Raw genomic sequence first — 22,989 nt, forward strand, 5'->3', positions numbered from 1 at the left:
TAGTCATTTTCTTGTATTTTTTATGTTTTTGATATCAAGGGAGCTTAATCTAGCTAACCCATGTATCAATTTGTAAAACTGTTAAAGTTTTGAAAGATTATATTGTCTATAATTGAAATTTTACTTGTTAAATTGATAGATTTTAAGCTTAGATATGAAAAGGACTAAATTGTAAAGCTCAATTGATAGTTTAAATGCAGTAGGGACTAACCAAATAAATTGTAAAATTTGTTGTACAAATACGAAATATGAGGTCCCTAATGGACAATAGTGAAATCAAATTTTTATTTGGAGTTTTAAATTGAAAGTTATGTTAGTCCTAGTTTTAGGGAATAAATTAAATAAAATACAAAATTGGTATAAAATGACAATTGACTGTGAATTTGGTTGAATATTGATGGTGTTTTATTTTTATGTTAATCAGCAACTAACATTGACTCGGATTCTTTGAGAGGGAAAAGAAAAGCTAAAGCCATCGACGAATAGCTCAAATTTTTTTGTTTGTATATCTATAATTCAATTCACTTCAATTGTTGCATATTTATCTGGTTTTGCATGGCAATATTATGAGGTGAGTTGAAATTGATTGAATGAATTGAATTGATACGATTTTTATTAATTATTAAGATAAAGGACAAATTTGAATAGAATTAAAAAATTATAACTTGATGAAAATATGAAATTGACTTTGAATTGGTTTGATTCATGCTATGATACATATGAATTTATTATTTGGTTGATAAATTGAAAATGATGAATTGTGAAATTGAGTTATATTCGGAATTGAATAATTGATTACCCTATTATCCTATTAACTATTCAGGTATAGTCGGATATAGTGGGCATGCCATAGGATAGATCGAGTACAAGTTACTTTGACTATGTGTAGATAAGTGCTTAGCACAATTTTTACTTCGCTTATATTGATGAGGCATTAGGTGTCGAATTAGTGTGTTGGTTGGATCCATTAATTACTCAGCGTACGGTTTGACATTACTCAGGATACCACTAAGTTATAGAAATACCACTGAGTTTATTACTCAGTGTATGGTTTTGTTTTTCGTGCGCAAGTTAGGTACAACTTGAGATCCTGAGCATCAACCTCAGCATCCAATCAATAATCTCGAACTCAACAAATTTTGTATCTTTTGGCTTTGTTGTTAGTTGGCATGTACCTAATATGTCTATACTATGCCTCCAAATCCTTTACATATATGTTCTATATGATGTGAATGATTGAATGTTTAAGATTTGGTGAAATTACGTATGAATAGGTAAGTTCTAAATGGATTGTACATAATGGTTGGCATCGACGATGATGTTATATGCTTTGTTTGATCTATATGTACATTCTAGGTTTGTTATAGTTTGATTACATATGTTATATAAAATGGCAATATGAGTATATTGTTGTAACAACCCGTTTTCAGTGATATCGAAAATAGTGGACAATTATGGACATAATTTAATTGATTATTAAAGTTAATGACTAAGGTTAATTTAGTAATTTGATAAATAAAACTTAAACTAAAATAAGGAAAAGATAGTATCATCTTCCCCAAGTATATTCATCACTAAAAATTGAAGGAAGAGGAGCCATTTTAGGGCTTGAAGCTTTGGTTAGCTTAAATATTTTCATGGTATGTGATTTTAACCTCGTTTTTAATGATTTTTATATTTTCGAGTTCGTTTTAGCTTAATCTAGCTAGCTCGGGGGTCAATTTGTAAAATTTTTAAAGGTTAAGGGTTATTCCATGTATGTTCTTAAATGATTTTTGGTATTAATTGATAGGTTATGGATTCTTGTTGAGAAATAAACAAGTTTTGTTAAGTGATTTTTGATGAAATTGCACTTAGGGATTTATTTGTAAAATTAGTAAATTTCATGTTAAAATTATCAAATGTTGGTTTAGATGAGTTGGTATAGGTCCCTATGAAATTCAGCTAGCTTGAACGGAGGATTAAAATGGTTAAATTTTAAATTATGAGCTTAAGGACTAAATTGTGAAAAATTAAAATGTTAGGGGAAAATTGTTAATTTTGCATAAATAAGAAATGTGGATTAAATTGAATACTAGAAGTGTTTAATTGATTGAAATTACCTATTTAGATTAAGATAAACCATGTACGAACCTAGATCGAGGAAAAAGAAAAGCTTCGGATTAGCTCGATTTAACTACTACGCCCCTAATTGTTGACGTAAGTTTGTATGAACGATTATCGTATTAATGTTATTTAATTTGAAGGTTTACTATGTTATTTTTAATGTAAATAGATGGATATATAAAAATATCAATGCTACGATGAATTGACAGATATCGATCCCGGTTGAACCTTAGGAATTCTTAGGATATGAATGACATGTCATTAGGGATTTCATGTTTCGGGTGTTGGTCTTGAATGTCCTACCAATGGCTGAGGTCTGCATCTGTTGCGGATTCTCCATAGCTAGTGTGAGCAGCATCATGTAGCTTACATTTCGACTCACAGCTCATGTGAGCAGGCCCATTTCACAGCTCGTGTGAGCAATGATGTTAAGGAAATGTTACCGTTATATGTAAAGGCACACTTTGTGTGAGTTTTCCTGAGTATCCAATGAACTTCTAGATGGTTCAACGGGCAAGAAAAAGGGAATGGAAAGGTAAGTATGCAATTAAATTTAATCATGACTTTACGAATGGAAATATGAATTACATGATGTTGTACATATGGTTGATTTCATTATATCATGGAAAAAACTTACTAACTTGTGAGTTGATGATGTTGGTTAGGCATTTCTAAGCTTGTGGCATTGGTGCTAAATTTTATTTTAACTATTTTATGTGTTATGGAAATGGTAAGTTGTGTTTATGTTTATACGAGCTTACTAAGCATTGTTGCTTACGTAGTTTCTTTCCTTTGTTTTATAGATTACGGAAATTCGATCGGTTTGGAAGCTCGTTAGAGATCTATCGCACTATCCAGAAGTCTTTTTGGTAGTTTTTGAGCATTTTGGCCAAGGTTTATAATGGCATGTATAGGGTGTTTTCTGATGGTATTTTGATGAATGTGTTAAAGGTATTTTGGCATGTACAAGTTTTGAAAGTTATCTTGGTTTGGTACCATTTGGTGCTTGTCAATTTGTGTCATTTTGGTTACCTCACTATGCATGTTTATAAGTCTCTTATGGTAAGTTTGGATTGGTTTGGTAATGTTTAATTTAAGGTATGTATTGGTAAGTAATTGAGCTAGATTATGATTCTTAAAATTAAGTAATGTTGACCTGTGATGGGATATTATGTTTTGGTATATTTAAGGTGCCTTTGAATGGCACATTGGTTAGGTAAATTAGGATCTTAAAATGGTAATTTGATGTGTGCTTTGGTGATGTTTAGTTCCCTTTAAAGTGTGCTTAAACGGGTTGAAAGGTTATGCATGTAATGGTATGAAATGGCTTGATTTAGATGAAATTTGGGTTCACAAGGCTTAAGACACGGGCATGTGACTCAGCCGTGTGAGGCACATGGCCTAGCAACACGACCGTGTGTCATCTGATGATTTCCTTAGGGTGCAGGTCAGTAAGTTACACGGCCTGGCACACAGGCGTGTGACACAACTATGTGAGCCTACTCGGAGAGTTACACCGGTGAAGACACGGGCTGGGACACGGCCTTGTGTCCCTAGTTCAAAAGTTACACAGCCTAGAGTTATGTCACACGGATTGGATACATGACCGTGTGACATTTATTTTGCAAATTTTTCATCTCTTTCCTAAATTTACAAATTTGTTTCAAATTGGTCCCGAATAGCTTCTAAATTATTTTTAGAGCCTTGAGGGCTCGATTTAGGGACAGTATGCATGTGTCTGAATGGTTTATGATGTGATTAAATTATTGAATGATAAAATATTCAAATGTTTCCAGTTGTACAGTAATACTCCGTAACCCTAATCCAGTGACGGAGATGGGTTAGGGGTGTTACAATTGGAATGAATAAATATGTATAGGTGATATCTACTAAGTAATGAATAGTAGGTAAATTGATGAAAATGTTTGAATGAATGAAGGTATTGGTGGTTCGATCATGATATTATGTGATTTGAAAATGTTATTACTTAATATGAAATTCATAGGTGTTGTGCAATTAGTCAGGAATAAGGTAAAAATTGGCTATGCAATTGCAGAAACAGTATGTGACGTCGCGACGTCGTTCAAACATCATCGCGACGAGAAATGACCTATAAGGTCACAGAGGGACAAGGAACCTAACATGCCGATGAGGCCAACACAGTAAGTGATGTTGCAACATCGAGTGGTCTGATGTTGTAACGTGATAAACTGTTTGGTGACGTCATGACGTGGAAGTGTTGGCATCACAACGTCAACCTTGTATTTTGAATTCTTTACAATTAGGTCCTATTTTGATCCCAGGTTAACTTTAGAGCTTTTGTAAGTTTGTGTAAGACCCGGAATTTATTCTTTATTGTATTGAATGTATGTTTTGGATGATATTTAATTATTTAATGACATTACTTGTCACATCCCAAAAACCGAGTTAAAAGAAATTAGGTTAGTGAAATCAAGAGTGATCATGTCCTAATTTTTAGCTAAGATTGTGAAAATTTTGTCACGCGAGTTAATCTAGTTCAATGGTTAAGTGTTGTGCTTATATATGAGAGGTTCTGGGTTCGAATCTTTTTCCTTGAATTTTGCTATTTTTTCCTAAACACCAATCTTTGGGCATCTGATTTATAAATTATTTTCATTCATCTGATAACAAGAATGAGCTTGCTAGTTCAGTGGTAAGGCTTTAGTTTATCTAGGGGTATCGTGTTTGAATCTTGTGTGTATAAGAGGAAACATTTTTTGTTTTAAACTTTGGGGAAATTTTCTGATAAGGATAGCTAATCAGACTTAATGGGGTTGAGTGGGGTTAGTAGGATATTATAACACCTCTAACCCTAATTTGTATCTGTTGCCAGATTAGGGTTACAAAGTACTACCGATTAACTAGAAATCATACAACATCATAACATTAAATATCTTAAACATATCATAAGTCATTCAATCACATGCATTTTGTCCCTAAAATAAGCCTTTGAGACCCTAAAAATAACTTAGAAATAATTCGGGACTAATTCAAGAAAAATTAGAAGTTTTAAGAAATAGTTGCAAAAATTGGAAAACAGGGGTCACACAACCGTGTGGCCAGGCTGTGTAACTTTCGAACAAGGGACACACAACCGTGTCTCAGCCTGTGTCCTCACTTATGTAACTCACTAAGATTCCCTACACGCCTGTGTGCCAGGCCATATACTAGGCCGTGTAACTCACTGACTTGGAACCTTAAGAAATCCTCAGATGATACACGACTGTGTCGTCAGGCTGTGTGATAGCCTATGTCCTAGGCCGTCTGAACCAAAAAATGCACCTAAAATCATACCGTTTCAAGCCTAACTCTTGCTTGACTAACCAATCCATTTGGGCACACATTCAAGGGATTCAAACACCATTCAAACACACATAAACATACCAAATCAAAACAACCTAAATCACCTAACCAATATGTCATTCAAAGGCACCACAATAGCATTAATACATCATTTATATACACATGCTAACATTGCCTCAATTCATGCATAAAGACCTAGCTCAAATATGTGCCAAAACATGTCTCAAATTGACCACTTGTAAGCCATCATCAACTTACCCAAAAGAACCTTGTTCACAAGCACTTTAAAGTACCAAAATGACATAGCTTAACAAGCATTACAAGTAAATCAACCAAACACAATCTTTAAAGCATAATATACCAAATCACCATTACATAACATTCTATACATTTCAAAACCACATATTTATCTATATATACATGCCACTACCTTAAGAGATACAAAAACAACCAACTTAGATAAATAGTGTGAGCCGATTGATTGATTCTTCCAAAATGTTAGCAACGATTATCTACAAAATAATCCACAAGATCCAATAAGTTTACATAACTTAGTAAGAACATAGTATAACATTTAATCTAAATACAATTAGACACAATTCATGTACTATTTGATTTAGGATTACCAGAGTATAATCAGGGGCACTTAAGTGCGTTCAGGGGTACTGAAGTACAAACAGGGGCACGTATGTGTAATCAGGGGTACGAAGTACAAACAGGGGCACGTATGTGCAATCAGGGGTACCGAAGTACAAATAGGGGCATGTATGTGCAATTCAAGGGTACTGAAGTACAAATAGGGACACGTATGTGCAATTCATGCAATAATTTTCTATAAACATGGTAATTAAAGAATCATAATATAAGTACACAAGTAGAAATTCATTTACATATTGAAATACTATGAACTACATATTGAAATACTATGAACTTACTTGTCAAAGTAATTTAACTATCAAGGACTAACTGGTAATTTTTTTCCTATTATGTCCTCCGGTCGATGAGATTCTTGATCTAAAGTATAGTTAAATTGAATTAAATAAATTTTAAACCACATAAACAATCAAATTTATGCATTTAAGCCCTTTTAATCACATTTTATGAATTTACTCCTAACTTTTACATTTTATTTAATTTAGTCCCTAAAATCAAAACTATTAAAATTTTACATATAAGCCCCAATACACATAATCGGTTCTAAATCCATCCACAACTAGCCTTCCATCACATGAAAATTATAATATTTTTGTGCTAAATTTAACATATTTACATATTAGTCCTTAAATGCAAAACTAATAAAAATTCACTTAACAAAATAGTCTTAAAACATTTCCAAGCTTCAAAATCTTCCATTTAATATCAAGAACATCCAAAAATCGTCAATGGTAATTTTAATAAACTTTAAAAATTTTAAAAACGGAGGTACGAATTAGCTAGACCTAATTATAACGACTTTAAAAACATTAAAATTACTAAAAACAGATCAAAAACGACTTACATGCGGGGAACCAAAGCTTGGTTGAACCTTGGTTGTTCAAAACTGGTGTTCTCCTTTTTCTTCTTTGCAAAATCGGTGGTGAAATAATAATAATGGAAGAAGATGACTTTTACTTTTGTTTTATCACATTTTATTATTAATTTAATAATATACTAACTTTGTTTTTCACCAAACCCATACATGTAACCGTCCACTAATAATAGGGGGTTAAATTTCCTCATTGATCCTTAAACATTTATTACTTAACACTTCAAATAGTAAAATTATCAATATATAAACTTTTCAAGTTTTTACGATTCAATCCTTTTCCCTTAATTAATCATTGAATCATTAAAATTTTTGGACCAAAATTTAATACACCTATATAGTAACTCCGTAAATATTTAATAAATATATTTACGGCCTCGGTTTATGGAAATGGGGTCTCAATACCTTATTTTTCAAAACCACTTAATTTTAGGGACAACCCACTTATACTTAACTAATTATCCAATTAAATAAAAATTATCAAATAAAACTCACTTTATCATAATACTTGACCCGTAAATATTAAATAATAATATTTATGTACTCACTCGTCAAAATTGTGGTCTCGAACTCACTGTTTTCGACACCACTAAAAAACGGGTTGTTACAGATATGAGTGGTTTTCTTTTTGAAAATTATCCCAAAAATAGCTCCTAAATCCTCTCCTCGCAATCATCACTCTCCCACTCCCTTTCTCTCTCTCTCATTTTCTCTACTGTAACTTTTTTTCTATTTTTGGGGGGTTTTTTTTTCCTTTTTCACGTTCTTCTTTCTCTACCTTCTTACTTCTTGCTTCTTGTTCTTTCCTTTTGTTTTATTGTATTTTATTTTCGTTCTCCCACTTCCTGTTTTATTCTTCCATCATTCGTACGATCATTGTAGAGCATCGTTGGAATTGAACGTAAGTAAATTCGGTGTAAGTATCATTACTTTTTGTGAAAGGGATTTTAGTTTTTGGTACTTAGTTTACGTTTTGATGTGGTACGAATTTTGTTGATTATTAGTTTTGGGTTTTCTGATAGGAGAAAAACGTAAGGCGTTCAACGTTCGTCTAGCGAATTAGGTGCCTTAGACCGCTGTTTCTGTCAAGGGTAAGTGACTAATATCTTCATTTAGATTCTAACGCATTTTGTTAAGGATTATCGATAGCGGTTGATGTTTATTTAATGGTTTAATTTTAGTGTGTATCGATGCTAAATGGTGAATTTTAATTAACATGTTAGGTACTAGAAACCTCATGGGGGTGTCGTTATCAGAACTACCATTAGGTGTGTGATTCTAAATCAAAACATCATTTAAAACTCGAAAAAAACTTGAAAACATAGATTGTTTTCGAAACTGCTCTACGTCACATGGTCATATGGCTAGTCGTGTCCACCACATGAGCGTGTGGTCGGTCGTGTGCCAGAGCGTGTGGAGCACACAGGCGTATGTGATTACACAAGCAATTTGGATAGGCCGTGTAGGCCATACAAGCTGGCCATTTAGGTCGTGTAGGCCCATTTTTTGAAAATTTTTACTTAGGCCTGTTTGACTCAGTAAATCTTAATTAGACCTTTCGTGGGGTCCATTTGGCTTAAATAAGTATCAAAATATGACATCTGTTAAATATGTGTCAGTGTGTGACATGGTTAAAGTATATGAAAAATGTATGTATAATATGTGTTCTAATAACTTCAAAAGCATAATTACGTGTAGAAACATACATGACACTTTTATGTAGAATAATTGTTAGTATAAAGCAATATGATATGTCATGATTTGTAAGATATGTTTAGGTATGCATGCCATACCATTCATGTGATATGTACGTATGTTATTACGATTATGCATATACATTAGGGTGGGTTTTGATATGATGGAAAAAGTGTTTTCTGGCAGAATTACTGCAATATTGGCGATTAAACCACAATATCTATCTGGCAGCTTAGCTGCACCATTATGAGTAGCATACCACCACAACCCGATGTGATTGGATGGATGGACTCTTGTAGTCATATTTGGTGTGATTGGTAGGACGAAGTTGGTGTGTAGCAGATCGGGTAAGGATTTGTTCTAATCTTATATGAAATTCTAATCTGACATATGCTTCTAGAAATATGACATTCTAATCCGATATAAGTTTTTGGAATTATGACATTTTGATCTGATATATGTTTTTGGTAATATGAAATTTTGATATTATATTTGTATTTGTGTACATTATAAGTAAAATTCTGTGATGATATTTACATTTGTGCATGTTATAAGTAACAATTTTGTATGTGGGCCAAGCCACACAGTGGGCTTCTAGCTCACTCATTTGTTTAATATGTTTCAGGTGATCTTTAGACTTAGGACCGAACGGCAAGCGGAAGCTCAAATTGGTTCTCGGCTAATTAAATATGGTGATTTACATTAGTAATTTTTTTGGACTTTTGGGGACTGTAATCCGTTTTAGGGCTTTGATTTGGTTTTTGTTTTGTTCGTCAGCATTTGATATTTTCAAACGTAAAAAAATGAAAAAAATTACACGGGTTAAGAAAATAAAATTCGAATTTCAAACTGAAACTTTGGAAGTTTTCCACTGCATAATTAAGTAATCACCTAAGTGTTTTTTTGTAAATAAATAAATAGTTTTTAACAAATGTAAGCATTAACTGAAATGTTTTGCCCAAAATTTAAACTTTCAAAGTAAACGATTTTGAATTTAAATTTTGGGCTTGAAATAAGTGTTTCCGGACTTAAGTTTTTGAGAGTTTTGGCAAATTTTATATTTTCGAAACGCACAACTAAGTTGGATTAAATCAGAAGTTTTTAAACGAGTTAATGTAATTCCTCAAGATCTGGTCATAACGTCCAGGTCGGGTTGGGGAGTTACATTATTTGATTGTGATTAATTCGTAGTTGCTCTGGAAAAGAATGTGACATCTTGTAACTCGGACACGACGATCGAGTCGGATAACGGGGTGTTACAAAAGTCCCCCCGTAATAATATAACTTATTAGTTAAATTCTAAAGATAGTCGTTGTGCTTATCGATTTATGTGTTTTTAGTCCCTCTACTTTTGTTTGCTCAAAATTTTTCCTCTATTTTTTGATTTGTTCATTTTCAGTCCTATTAACTTGTTTACAAAATTAGGTACAATCACAATTTTAACCCCTCAACCTTTACAACTTTTACCAATTTGGTCCCTCAAAAATTTCAATTTTACTTCCAAGCTCATAAAAAAAGAGTAGGAGCCAAATTAAGAAAAATTATAGAGTTTGAGGAGCTAAATTTGTGGTTGTACCTAATTTTTACTAGAGTTAACAAAAAAATGTTTACAGATGGATTGAAATGAGCAAATCAAAAAGTAAATGGACCAATTTTGAGCAAATAAAAGTAGAGGGACTAAATCCACACAAATTGGTAAGTGTAAGAACTATCCTTAGAATTTAACCTAACTTGCTTTAAATATGGAAGAGCATTTTAATCATTTCTCAATTGAGTTGGTGTCCAGTTGACTCAAAACACCAACCTGGTGATGAGTTTAAAGTTAATAAAGATATAGATATCCACGAAAAAGAAAAAGAATCCAATTTGGATCTTTGGATCTTGAACCAACTCATTACCCATCGGATTCAAAGCCCACTTTCTCACATTTACAAACAACTAGGCATGACAATTGGATAATTCGGATTGATATTGAGTCGTTTGATTTTGAATGTGATTAATTTGGATCAAGTCAATTTGAGTTTTTAAAATTTTAAGTCATTTAGGATTTGAATCATTTCAAATTCAAAAAAAATTTTATTCGAATTTGAATATCAAGTTTTTCAAGTTGATTCATTACAAACACTAATCATTTCAAGTTATGGTCTTTTTGAAATATTTTTTTTCTAACTTTTAAATTTTCTTCGAGGTTAATTCAAATAGTAATAAGGGTTGACCAAATTGAAGTGGGTGAACTATAACATGAAAGATTGAGCGTCTATGGCATGGCTTGTAGGATGCATGTGATGTAACACCCCACACCCGATTCGAATGACGAATCCAAATGTAGAATATCACGTCCGTTACCGAAGCAACTTAAAAAAACAAAAACAAAAATGTGACACTAAAGCCGAATCAAGAAGCGTGGCACATAATTCATAATTAATATTCAATAACATACAATTGGTACCTAAACAAATGCAACATGAATCCCAAATCATTATGCACATATTTTACATACAAAAGCAAGTTCAAAACACGTGAGATCATGGTATTTAACACATTAGATCACAACATAAATAAGTAAGTGAATGGGTGACATAAAATCATGCACGTACAGACTCATACTAAACTTCAAAATTCACCATATGAATTCTTACGTAACCAAAAATACAACCATCATTCACTAGCATGGCCAAAACGTCCTATTGACCAAAGTCGACATAACAGGACTTATAGACTCCCTAAAGACCTAGGTCTATGCCATTTACAACCTAATACCAAAAGTAACGTTACAATCGTTAATGTAAGCTAAGACTTGAGTCATTGGATGTTTTCGAGTCACTTGAGCTAATTAAAAGGTTTGTTATATATTTGCGCACAGAAAATAAACATATTCGTACAATGAGCATTGAAAACTTAGTGGTGATAACATAATCCAAATTTAAAACATAACAGTATTAAGAAATAAAGCATACTAATATAATATTACTAAGCATAATATATCAATCATTCAACAAATAAAACACATATCAAGTTTTCATTGTACCATATTTCATATGTCATATATTATTATACCAAATCATTATCAATTGATGCACCAGAAGTTATATTTTCCATAAATCATCATATCATTTCACCCTCAAGGTATTATATGGAGTCAAGAACAGATATGCGGAGTTCCTCCATTATATCAATAAGCTCATAAGAGCATAACCATCCAACACACCATAGTATATATAAGTATAGGGTCCGAAGGCATTGTATCATATCCCTCCATTACACCAAAGTGTACTTAAGTGCAAAACCCAAAAGTATTGTATCATATGCCTCCATCACATTAAAGGCACATAAATGTAAGACCCGAAGGCATAGAACTCGAACAAGACTCCGAACACATTATAGACCTTAATTGACAAACCAATTATACCTAAACTATGCCCAACATCATTTCCAAGATCATTTCCAAGATCATTTATCATTGAAACACTAATCATTAAAATTTTGTTCATGGTGTCATAATAAAAAACATACAGACATATAGATCATTTCCAAAGTGATAAGTTCAAGTCTATGCATTACATATTATTAAATCATCATTAATAATTTCTTAAGCATAATTATTTAATAAATTCATGTAAAGAAAATGAATTATGCTTGCACAAACCGTAACCGTCTTGTCTCAGATACTTCTTCTTTTCCTTTATGTTTCGAGGGTTTGACCACGTCTTTCACTACATGCGACAATTCAAAGATTAGAACAAATTTAAATTCACACATTCAATCATTGAAACTAAACATGACATGCAATTTTTTTATACTCGACTAATTAAGAGTTAATGTTCGAATTTCACGTAACTGAAAATTCTTCAATTCAAATCTAATTCCGACTCTAGAATTATAATTTGAGAGTCTCAAGCAATCCAAAAACACAAGTAAACTCAAGCTCTTTACTTCCTTTCTCTAGAATTTCTAAAGGTTCGACACTGGTGTCATAAACATTCCTTATCAAATCCTTATTCTAATATGTTTTTCCATTCATCCCAACTTATGTTAAACTCATCTCCATCATGAACTAGCCTAAATTACTAAGGATTCAATTTTAAGCATCTAATTCAACATTAATAAATCATGCACGCATTTTAAGAAACCATTTTCATACCTTAGTTTTCTTCTCTGTTTGCTTGAGTCTCAACCGAACCTCATCTTAGTCTAACCAAGCTTTTCACCTAACGATTTCAACACCAATGGAATGGGTTCACCTTCTAGGTTTTTTATTTTTTTTACTATGGATTTCCCTAAAATCTTAAGGTCTTGCTTCAGTGCTAACCTCACTCACGGTTTTGGAAGGGAAACTATGGAGAACTTCCTGGAAAATAATGTGAAGTAGAATGAAGCAAGTTCAAACTATCCTGAACATACAAAGAAGAGATCTAGGCACAAGCCCCAGCAATATATGGCACCAGATATGGCTATCTTCTACAAACTCTGCATCATACTGATTGACTGCTATGAGATAAACTCCAACCCCCTTCCACCATTTCCTTATCTACTAAATTCTTCGATTCCAACCCACTACTAACAATGATAAAGATAACTGTTGCTGTGTTATATTCAAATTTAGAATTTAATTTTAATACTTTAATTTAATTTAATTAATTCAAATAATTAATACTATTTTTATTAAAATACATATGTAAATTTTCTTAAAAACATCGTTTTCGACAAAAAAATCTATAACAACATATTTTGGCAGGAGTGTTTTTGTGAAGCATTGATTTAGTGATAAAGACGAGTTCTCAAAACTTAAAGATTGTAGGTTGAATGCCTATCTTGGGTAAATGAGTAGATTTTCTTTCAAATTTATTTAGTTAAGTTAATTAATTGTTGAGTTAACCAATTTAATGTTTGGAATTATTTTATTCCAATTACAACTGTTGATATAATTGTAATTTTAAAAGGTATTAAATATTTAAAATAAAGAATTTAAATATAAACATTAAATTTTAAATTTAAATATAATATAATAGAAAGTTAAAATCATAATTTGACATTGAAATCGGGAGGATAGAAAAGGAAAGGAAATGCTGTTAAGGCGGCCTTTATTTATATATTTTTTAAAAGGAGATTACAAATATAGGCATATATTAGATTTTTAGTTCGTGCCACCGACGAATTTATTTGAGTTGTATGTAGTAATTAAAATTTTATTTATTTATTTATTAAAGTTTATTACAAAATCTGTTATATTTTAAAAGACATTATGATTCTTTTAAATATATATATATTAAAACGTGGTTATTGAAAATGAAAGTGCTGTATTTAGAATAATTTTAATTTTGTTAGATGTGATAAATTAATTAATGTTAATTTTTTCTCTATTTATATATATGCACAAATTTTAATAAGTGTGTATTTTTTATTTTATAAGTCTAATTAAAAATAGGGTGAGGAATATGTTGTATTGAATATTTAAAAGTATGTAATTAATTTATATTTTATTTTATTAATTATGTGTAATTTATAGTTAAAAGTAAAAAAAAGGTAAATTATGTTCAAGAACAGTGAAAAATTTTAAGAGGTAAATTAGTAATAAAATTATTTAGTTAATATTAGGACATATGTAATAATAGTGGAAACAATATTATTAGATAAAATAATAATTTCTTAATTATTTGTACCATTATGAGTAACACAGTTTTTGTTTAATGTTGTTTTAATATTTTTACTATATGAGTTTTATATAGGTAATTTTTTTATCATAATAATTGAACAAATACTTACATTTAAATCAAAGAATTATGTTGAATTAATGTAAATAATAGCGGGTTTAATTTATTTTAAGGCGTAATAATTTGTTTGTCCTCCAACTTAAAAAATTATTTTAATCCTCCATTTAATTTTTCACCTCTTTTAGTTCTTAAACTTGTATTTTTGTCAAATCATTCTAAAATGGATGGAAAAGTTGTTAACTTTATTGATGTGTCATACACATGGATTGCCACATAGATTATATGTCAACATTTAATTAATTTTTAAATTTAAAAATATTCTTTTATAATCAATATAATTTTCTTTAATAGTTTTAATGATTTTTAACTTTTAAAATAGTTTTTTATAATTATAAAAATTATTTAAATGTTGACATATCATCCATGTAGCATGTCAACAAAGTTTATTTTCCAAGTAAATTAATTTTTAAGATAAATAATTTTTGTATCTCCAACAATTTAAATTTAACTACTAATAAATCTCAATAAATTGCTACCTAAAATTAATTTGAATACATTTATTTAATGCTTACGGTTTTGTGAATGGAATCATACTTTTTTTTTTTACAATCTCATTATAGGTTCTAATCATATCTATTTTTTTATTACAGTGCCTAAAATTACCCATAACCCCTCCTCAATCCATAAATAGGAAGCTAATGTGTTTTAGCGGACTCGAACCCACATCCTCCTACATTGACAATAATAATGATGCCAATCAAGCTAAGACTCAATCAACCAATGGAATCATAATTAAAACTACACATGCATTCCAAGTATCAGATTTCAAGACTCCTCTTTAAGTATCTAATAAGCACTTTTAATTGAAAAGACACTGTTCGTAGTAGAGGTGTGCACGGGTCGGGCCGGGCCGAGTTCAGGCTAGGCTCAACTAAAAATTTAGGCCTGTTTGCTTGGCCTAGGCCCGCCCGAAAAATGGGCCTAAAATTTTACCTAAGCCCGACTTGGATAAAAATGTTAAAACTCGAGCCTGACTCGGCCCGCCCATATTAATTTTTATATTATTTTTTATATAATTTTAAAATATATATAATACATCAAAAATACTAAAAAAATATTAAAATAAATATTTCCCAACAATTTGAAAATAAATTTTAAAAAATATGTATACTTAAATAACACTAAGATAGATGCAACTTAATTAACAAATATCTTTAAAATAATAACAAAATTAACAAATATATTTAAAATAATAACAAAATTAACAATAAAATAAGTTTTATACAATATCCAAATAATAACAACAAAATAGTAGCAATGTAATAGTAAAATGGTAGCAAAATAGGGAGAAAACGATAAGAAAAAAAAGATTTTTTTGTCCTTTAGTGAATTCGGGCCGGGCCCGAGCCAAAAATGCCTTACCCGAGGCCCGGCCCGTTTTTTAAACGGGCCTTATTTTTTATCCAAGCCCATTTTTGAGCTTATATTTTTGCCCAAATCCTCCCACATTTCGAGCGGACCTTCGAGTTGGGCCGGGTGGGCCGACCCATGAACAGGTTTAGTTCGTAGTCCTTAAAAATTCTTGCATGTAGTAAATTACTAAATCTGATTTATATGTGTAATATTGATTTTTCAATCTATATCATGAGTGTAGTAAAATTTGGTATTATATATATTTTTGTATGTGTATTTGAAATATTCCACATATAGACATAGTGATATTTGAAATATTATACCTACAAAATAGATGAAAAACAACAAAATTTGAAATATTTTACATATAAAAATAATAATGATATTTGAAATAATTATTTGATTTCATAATATTAGAAATCACCATCTCATAATATGGAGAAAATAAATATTTGACATATAAATATTATATATAAAGAAAAATATATCAAAAAATTAGTTGATGTTTTTAAAAATAAAAAATATTTAACATAATGATAAATATCAATTTTATCAAAATATATTTTATTATATATATGACAATAATTATTTGATTTTATAAATAAAAGAGTTATTAATTAAAAGATAAATTAAAAATAAAAAAGCTCGAACAAAAATTAAACTACTTACATTTAATCATCGACTAAAAGAGTTAATGTGTTATAAAGTTAAAAATATTGTTTTAAAAAAGGGTCGAAAAACATGTCTTACGAGGCACATTTTCTGTTTTTCTGTCCAAAATCTATCTATTTTCTTAAATATTTTTAAAATCAACATTTTTTAAAAATTTGGCGATAAAAATAACTATAAGCCATAAATTAAAAATACACCTGGCAGCAATATAGATGGTGAAATGTCAAAATTGAAGTTTAAATCAAAACCTAGCTATAGAGACAAATACAAAATAAGAGATTAGGATTTAGGAGTAGACTAAATTGAAAATTGAAATGTTTAAATTTACGTATTACTAAACTTAAACTATATTTTAATTTTAAAACAGAGGTAAACAAAATTAATGAATTTTTATTTTAATTTTTTAAAAAAGTGGCAAAAAGTAATTCATAGAATCTTCCTTTTTAGATTATGAGAAAGGAAATTTAAAGAGCGTTACACAATCCTAAATAATAAACACATTAGATCTTCTACTGGATTTTTCATTTTCCTAATCCTACTTTCATTTCTCCGCGCGTGTCCTTCACCAATCTAGTTGACTACTTGTCTGCAACGGTTTCAAAACCAAAACTAGCGGCTGGAAATATGGTTTTGCAATACCAAACCTTAAAACAATCAAAACGCCATCATATAATATGGATTTTTCATTTTCTATATTCACATATTAATAAATTATTGGGGTTTTTTTTTTAGGTTGAAATGACAACCATTTGTTTAAAAGTGTTTTTATTATTTTTAATAAAACTAAATATTTTTAGTGTTATTGTATATAATAACACATTCATTATGATAGTGAATATATTTATTTATTTTATTTAATATAAGGATTGCATAAATCTTTTAATTACACAAAATGTCTCAATCTTTAAAATCTTTTAATTAAATTATCAATATGTTATCATATCAATCATGTCATTCTCTCAGTTAAATGGTCAATTCAAGCGTTGAATGCCAATCCAAATATTAAATACATGTATCATATTATAAATATGTTTGTATCTCTGTATTAGCAACTTCATTTGACGTGTTAAAAAGAGATCCTTTTACTTTTTGGAATTTTTGATCAATAGTTGTTAAATCTATTAATTAAATTAATTTATTATTATTATTACATGGAAATAGCAAGTTGTCAATGCATTGCACATGTGATAATATATTTGCTATATATGATTTTGGAAATAGTAAAATATAACTTAATGAATTTAACTGCTGTCTTTTGGTCAAGATTATAGTTGTAAATTTTGAAAAGTACAAGAATTAAAATGACCAAATTAAAGTATATAAACTAAACCTACAATTTACACATAGTAGAATATATCTTTGTGTTTTAAATATGATCAACGTTAAATTTAAATGGGTATTTAATGCCCAGCCTAATAGCCAATCTTACGAATGACCTTATAAATACAATATCGACACTTTGATAACTAAATTAGAGTAGTTTAAAATTTGATGACCCAATTTAGAATTTAAGTCATAATTGAAGGATGCTTGATGGAATTAACCATTTTTAATAAGGGATAAAGCAACATTTACTCTCCAAACTTGGTAGCTTTTTCCAACTTGGTCCTTTTAACTTTTTTGTCCACGTTAATCTTAAAAACTTGGCAAGTTTTCTCATTTTGACCCTTGAACTAGGATTCCAGTAATGTGGGAGAATGTTTTATTATAAAATTATACCATGTCATTACTTGAAAATTTTTAAAAATTGTATAAAATCCAAAAGATTACAAAAAAAAATTAAGAAATTATAATTTTCTTTTAAAATATGTCAAATGATGACGTGACAAGTACAATGCCATTATACCTTAATGGAATTCAAGTTTAGGAAACTAAAAAGGGAAAAGCTACCAAGTGCTAGGACTAATGTGGATTGGGAAAAGAGTTTAAGGACTAAGATAAAAAAATTACCAAATTCAGATACTGAAGGGTACTTTATCAGAGGAAGATTTATGTGTAAAGCGTGTTAGAAACGTGCCATTGAGAGAAGGTGATAGGTAAAAACATTAATGCCTTTTGGGGCAATGGTTCTTCTTCGGTCTGCCCAAAACATAAATAGACAACAGATTATCGTATTTAATGCACTTACCATATCCTCTCTATATCTGTGTATATATATCTCAAGGATAAACATTAAACAGTTGCAACTAACAGAAGATTTCATCTTTTTAGTTCAATTTTAAGGAGGGAAAAGAAACCCCCTCCCTTTTTGTTTTCCTCCTATAAATCGAAGGCAGAGCTTTAAAAACAAGAGTGTTGAAAGAAAAAAGTTCAAAAATGGTGGAAATGTTTGCGGCTGAGAATGGACTTAAAGGAGACCCAAGGCTTCAAGCTATATCAAACGCCATAAGGGTTGTTCCTCACTTCCCAAAACAAGGTCTTTTCCCCCTCTTTTTTTTTTGTTTTTTATTTTCATTGAAGAAAGACCGTGTTTTTAAAGAACAGGGTGTTTGTTTCTCGGGGGAAAAAACAGGGATTATGTTCCAAGACATAACAACTTTGTTGTTGGATCACAAGGCGTTTAAAAATACGGTGGACATATTTGTCGATCGATATAAAGACATGAATATCTCTGTCGTTGCTGGTACTCTTCTTCTTCTTCTTCTTCTTCTTAACTACTCTGTTTTTTTTTAATGTATTTTGCTTGGTGTTTTATATATTCTTTTTAGGGAAAGAAATTAAGCAGGTCTTCTAAGCTGATTTGTGCCGATTTATTTATTTATTTATTTATTTATGGCATCATTCTTTATAATTACTTATTATTAATATTTATTATTTTTTACATGGATAATTTTCTTTTATTATTGGAAATGATGTTTTAAAAAAATTACACATAGGCTTCTTCACTTATAAAGGTTACAATTACAGTTAACTATTTGTGGACGATATTATAAACATAAAATAGGTTAAGTTACGTGAATCAAATTTTAAATTTTAACATAATAGAGGGATTAAAATGATAATTTGGGCTTTTGTTTTTTAAAGATAAAAACATGTGTATGTAGGAGTTGAAGCAAGAGGATTCATGTTTGGTCCAACGATTGCCTTAGCCATTGGTGCGAAGTTTGTTCCTCTGCGAAAACCCAAAAAGTTGCCAGGTACTTGTATATATACATATACACATAAATGTATATATAATGTATACAAACAGGGGAGGATTAGGTGGCCTGGCAGGGGTGCGTAACCTCATTTAAACTTTTTATAATTTATAAAATTTTAAATTATTAATAGTAAAATTGTACTTTTAACTTTTTAAAAATGATAAAATTTTGATCTAATCCTCTAAAAGTTAAAAAGATTAACGTTATTAAAATAATAAAATTATATTTTACTATCATAAAAATATATCATTTAATTTCGGTCTCCAAAAATTTTCTAACTTTACCCCTACCTCCCTATTTTTGAATCTACCATTGTGTACATATATATATACGTACATGTATATGTAAATACCAATATGAATTCGAAATTTTGATAAAGGAAGATTGATATTAAATTATAAATTTTAAAAAATTAAAATATAATTTTATTTATAAATTAATTTATGATTTATTAATTTTGAAAGAATTCAATAAAAATTTATTTTATTTTTAAAGGATTAAAATATAATTTTATTATATGTTAATTTATAATTTCATTGTTTATAAAGAAATTGATTTATTATTACTTTTTATTTTGGGGCCTAAGGGGTTGCATGCCCCTTGGATTCAAAGGGCTTTCACTTCCCCTCATTTTAAAAATTATTATTATGCTCTTGAAAATTTAAAATTAAAGTTTTATTTTTAAATAATTCAAGAAAATCCTCAAAAAATATTTATTTTTTAAAATTATCATTAAATCCCTTAAACTCTAAAAAAGCTTTGATTAAATCCTTCCAAAATTAAATGGGAAAACCCATCATATAAATTCAAAGCATGCATATAAAAATGGAATGGAGATAGTGGTGGCTGAAATGATTGAAAGGGGTTGCTTTAATGGTCAAGGATGGGTGGGGTGGATTACAGAAAAAGATTGTATTAATTATTTGAAAAAAAACACTGTATTTTTTATGGTGTCAATCATGTAGGCATGACCTCATAAAATCAGCATATTTCAGTAATTTTAAAAGAAAAATCTAGTAATACCATACATATATAAAGATTATGAAAACGTCAGAACCCCAGAAAACAATTTGCAAAATATTAAATTGGTAAAGGAAGTTGTAGAATATCTCCACTTTAATCACCTACCAATAATTGAAATCGGACTCTACCCCTTGTTGGAGTTATGTTGGTCGGCTTTTTATGGAAATTTTTAGTGGATCTAATCTTAATCATCTTCTTCCCTTTTCATTCCCTTTTAGTATATCTGAATTAATTTCAAGAAATTTCTTTTCAGATTAAAAAAATAGAAATACTATTTTTATCATTTATCATTCAACTCCAAACAAAATATTTCATTTATAGAATTATAAAAAGCTTTCAAAGTATAATTTTGTTAAATAATAAATGATATTTTTAATAGTAAATGTTTATCTTGTTGAATTTTAGTCTTATTTGATTCTTTTTAATGGTATAAGGACTAAATTGATTTAGTTAATAGTAGAGATTAATTTGATCCAGTCCCTATCATATAAGTTTAATTGTTAACATTATTAAATTTTTTTATTAAATTAAAGTTCATTACAACACTTCCTCTTTTGATATTAAGGACTCTCTTTTAATTCAAAACACTGTACTAGTGAAATTAATAAAAGAACTTTAATGATTTTAAATAAATAAATTTGAAATTTTAAAAAAAATAAAGGAATTACACTTGAAATAAAAATATTACATTTCAAATATTAAAAAAAACATAAATTTATAATATATTCTAACCTTTTTTTTTTAAAAATTTCTTGTATGTATGTATGCATGCATGCTTGCATGTATAGGTGAAGTGATAGCAGAAGCTTATGAGCTGGAGTATGGAAGTGACTGCTTGGAGATGCATGTTGGTGCTGTTGAGGCAGGGGAACGTGCTATTGTGATTGATGATTTGGTTGCAACTGGTGGAACTCTCTCTGCTGCCATTTCACTCTTAGGTAAAACTTTTAGCTTTTTTTTTGTTGGTGTTTTAGTTAATCATCAAATTATGATTTTGGTCTCTTTAATTTGATCTCTATTTTAATTAGTTTCAATAGTTAATTATTTCAGTTGAAACGCTGTTGTGATTTTTTCTTTCTTAAAATGAAAACCTATTTTAGCATGATAGGTTAGAAAAAGTGTGCTTTCTAGAAAATATTTTACATCAGTATTTTAACTGAAATTCTTAAGGGTGTTGGTTATCTGGACAAACTAATTACATAAACTATGCAAATTAAATTCTAAATTTGAGGACTGTAAGCATCTGGATTAATTGATAAAATCAGATAACTCTTTATGAAATTCTGTGAAAATAATGAGAATTCTTTTGTTGTTTAATTAGAACGTGTTGGTGCTGAAGTGGTGGAATGTGCATGTGTTATCGGACTCCGGGAGGTTAAGGTAGTAAAAATCCTTCTCTCATTCATAGAAACATTAAGTAAAATACAAATAAGAGTTGGGTAAGGTATTTATTATTAAAAATAGATACATCCCCCGAAAGCTATCGATTAAATCAGTTTCAATGAAACTTATTGTAAATGATTTAAGTGCATGCTATCTCTACTTTTTTCAGGGACAACGTAGGCTTAATGGAAAGCCACTTTATATTCTTGTGGAGCCACGTGAAATAGATAGCTGTTGATATTTATATGTTGATTTGCAGAGAAGGGCTCATTTTGTATGATTCATTATTTTTCTTATGAAAATATGTCCATCTTCCGCCTAGCTATGTTTCCATTTTAGCCAAAAAAAAGGCTTCCATGCACAAATTATGAAGAAATCATCTATATATTGATTCATCTTTCCCCATAAAACAGCATAATGGTATTTCAGTCTTCACCCTCTTCAAAACCTTAAATCAATTATATACATGGATTATAATCATGACCATGACCTGTAAATTTTGACCAAAACTAGAAAACTGGATCCAATTAAACCGAAGCTGAACTTAACTCAATTTGATTATTCAAACCAATAATCCAGGTTCCCCAACTTGAACATGTAATGATTCAAATATAATGACTTGAACAACTTGAATCTAAAATTATTTGAAAAAAAATCCAAATGACTCAATTTTTAAAGCTCAAATTAGACATAATTCGATTTGACTATTAAAAGCTAAACAATCAACTTGAACTTGTACAAGATGACTCAACAAAAAAAATCCAAATAACTTGGAAATTTTTAAAACTCAAGTTAACCCTATCTATACTGGGTTGAATCATTCCGAAACCAACCCAATCTATCTAATTGATAGGTCTATTTGCAGGCATAGTTGCAGCTAATACTCAATCATCTTTGTAGGCAAACATAAGTTTAGCTGTTTGTGCTTGTAAGAGGCTATTGAAACTATAATCTTTCTAACAAGTTATCATATGCAAGAACAAGATAAAACCCAGAC

General features: G+C 29.8%; 1 protein-coding gene across 1 annotated transcript; it reads left to right on the forward strand.

Moving 5' to 3' along the window:
• Nucleotides 1-18,548: 18,548 nt before the first annotated feature.
• LOC105773137 (adenine phosphoribosyltransferase 5) lies at nucleotides 18,549-22,402 on the forward strand. The gene is made up of 6 exons (XM_012594813.2): nucleotides 18,549-18,862; nucleotides 18,959-19,069; nucleotides 19,491-19,583; nucleotides 21,398-21,547; nucleotides 21,931-21,989; nucleotides 22,162-22,402. Exons 1-6 carry the CDS (start codon nucleotides 18,763-18,765, stop codon nucleotides 22,228-22,230), a joined length of 582 nt encoding a protein of 193 aa, XP_012450267.1. The 5' UTR covers nucleotides 18,549-18,762; the 3' UTR covers nucleotides 22,231-22,402.
• The last annotated feature ends 587 nt before the right edge of the window (nucleotides 22,403-22,989 follow it).

Source organism: Gossypium raimondii, chromosome 6 (assembly GCF_025698545.1).
Source record: "Gossypium raimondii isolate GPD5lz chromosome 6, ASM2569854v1, whole genome shotgun sequence".
In the NCBI taxonomy this organism is placed as follows: Eukaryota; Viridiplantae; Streptophyta; class Magnoliopsida; order Malvales; family Malvaceae; genus Gossypium; species Gossypium raimondii.

Coding starts and splice junctions, on each gene's coding strand:
- LOC105773137 (XM_012594813.2), top strand. CDS start 18,763: ATGGTGGAAATGTTTGCGGCTGAGAATGGACTTAAAGGAGACCCAAGG. Junction 19,584..21,397: donor AAAACCCAAAAAGTTGCCAG/GTACTTGTATAT, acceptor TTGCATGTATAG/GTGAAGTGATAGCAGAAGCT. Junction 21,990..22,161: donor TCGGACTCCGGGAGGTTAAG/GTAGTAAAAATC, acceptor TACTTTTTTCAG/GGACAACGTAGGCTTAATGG.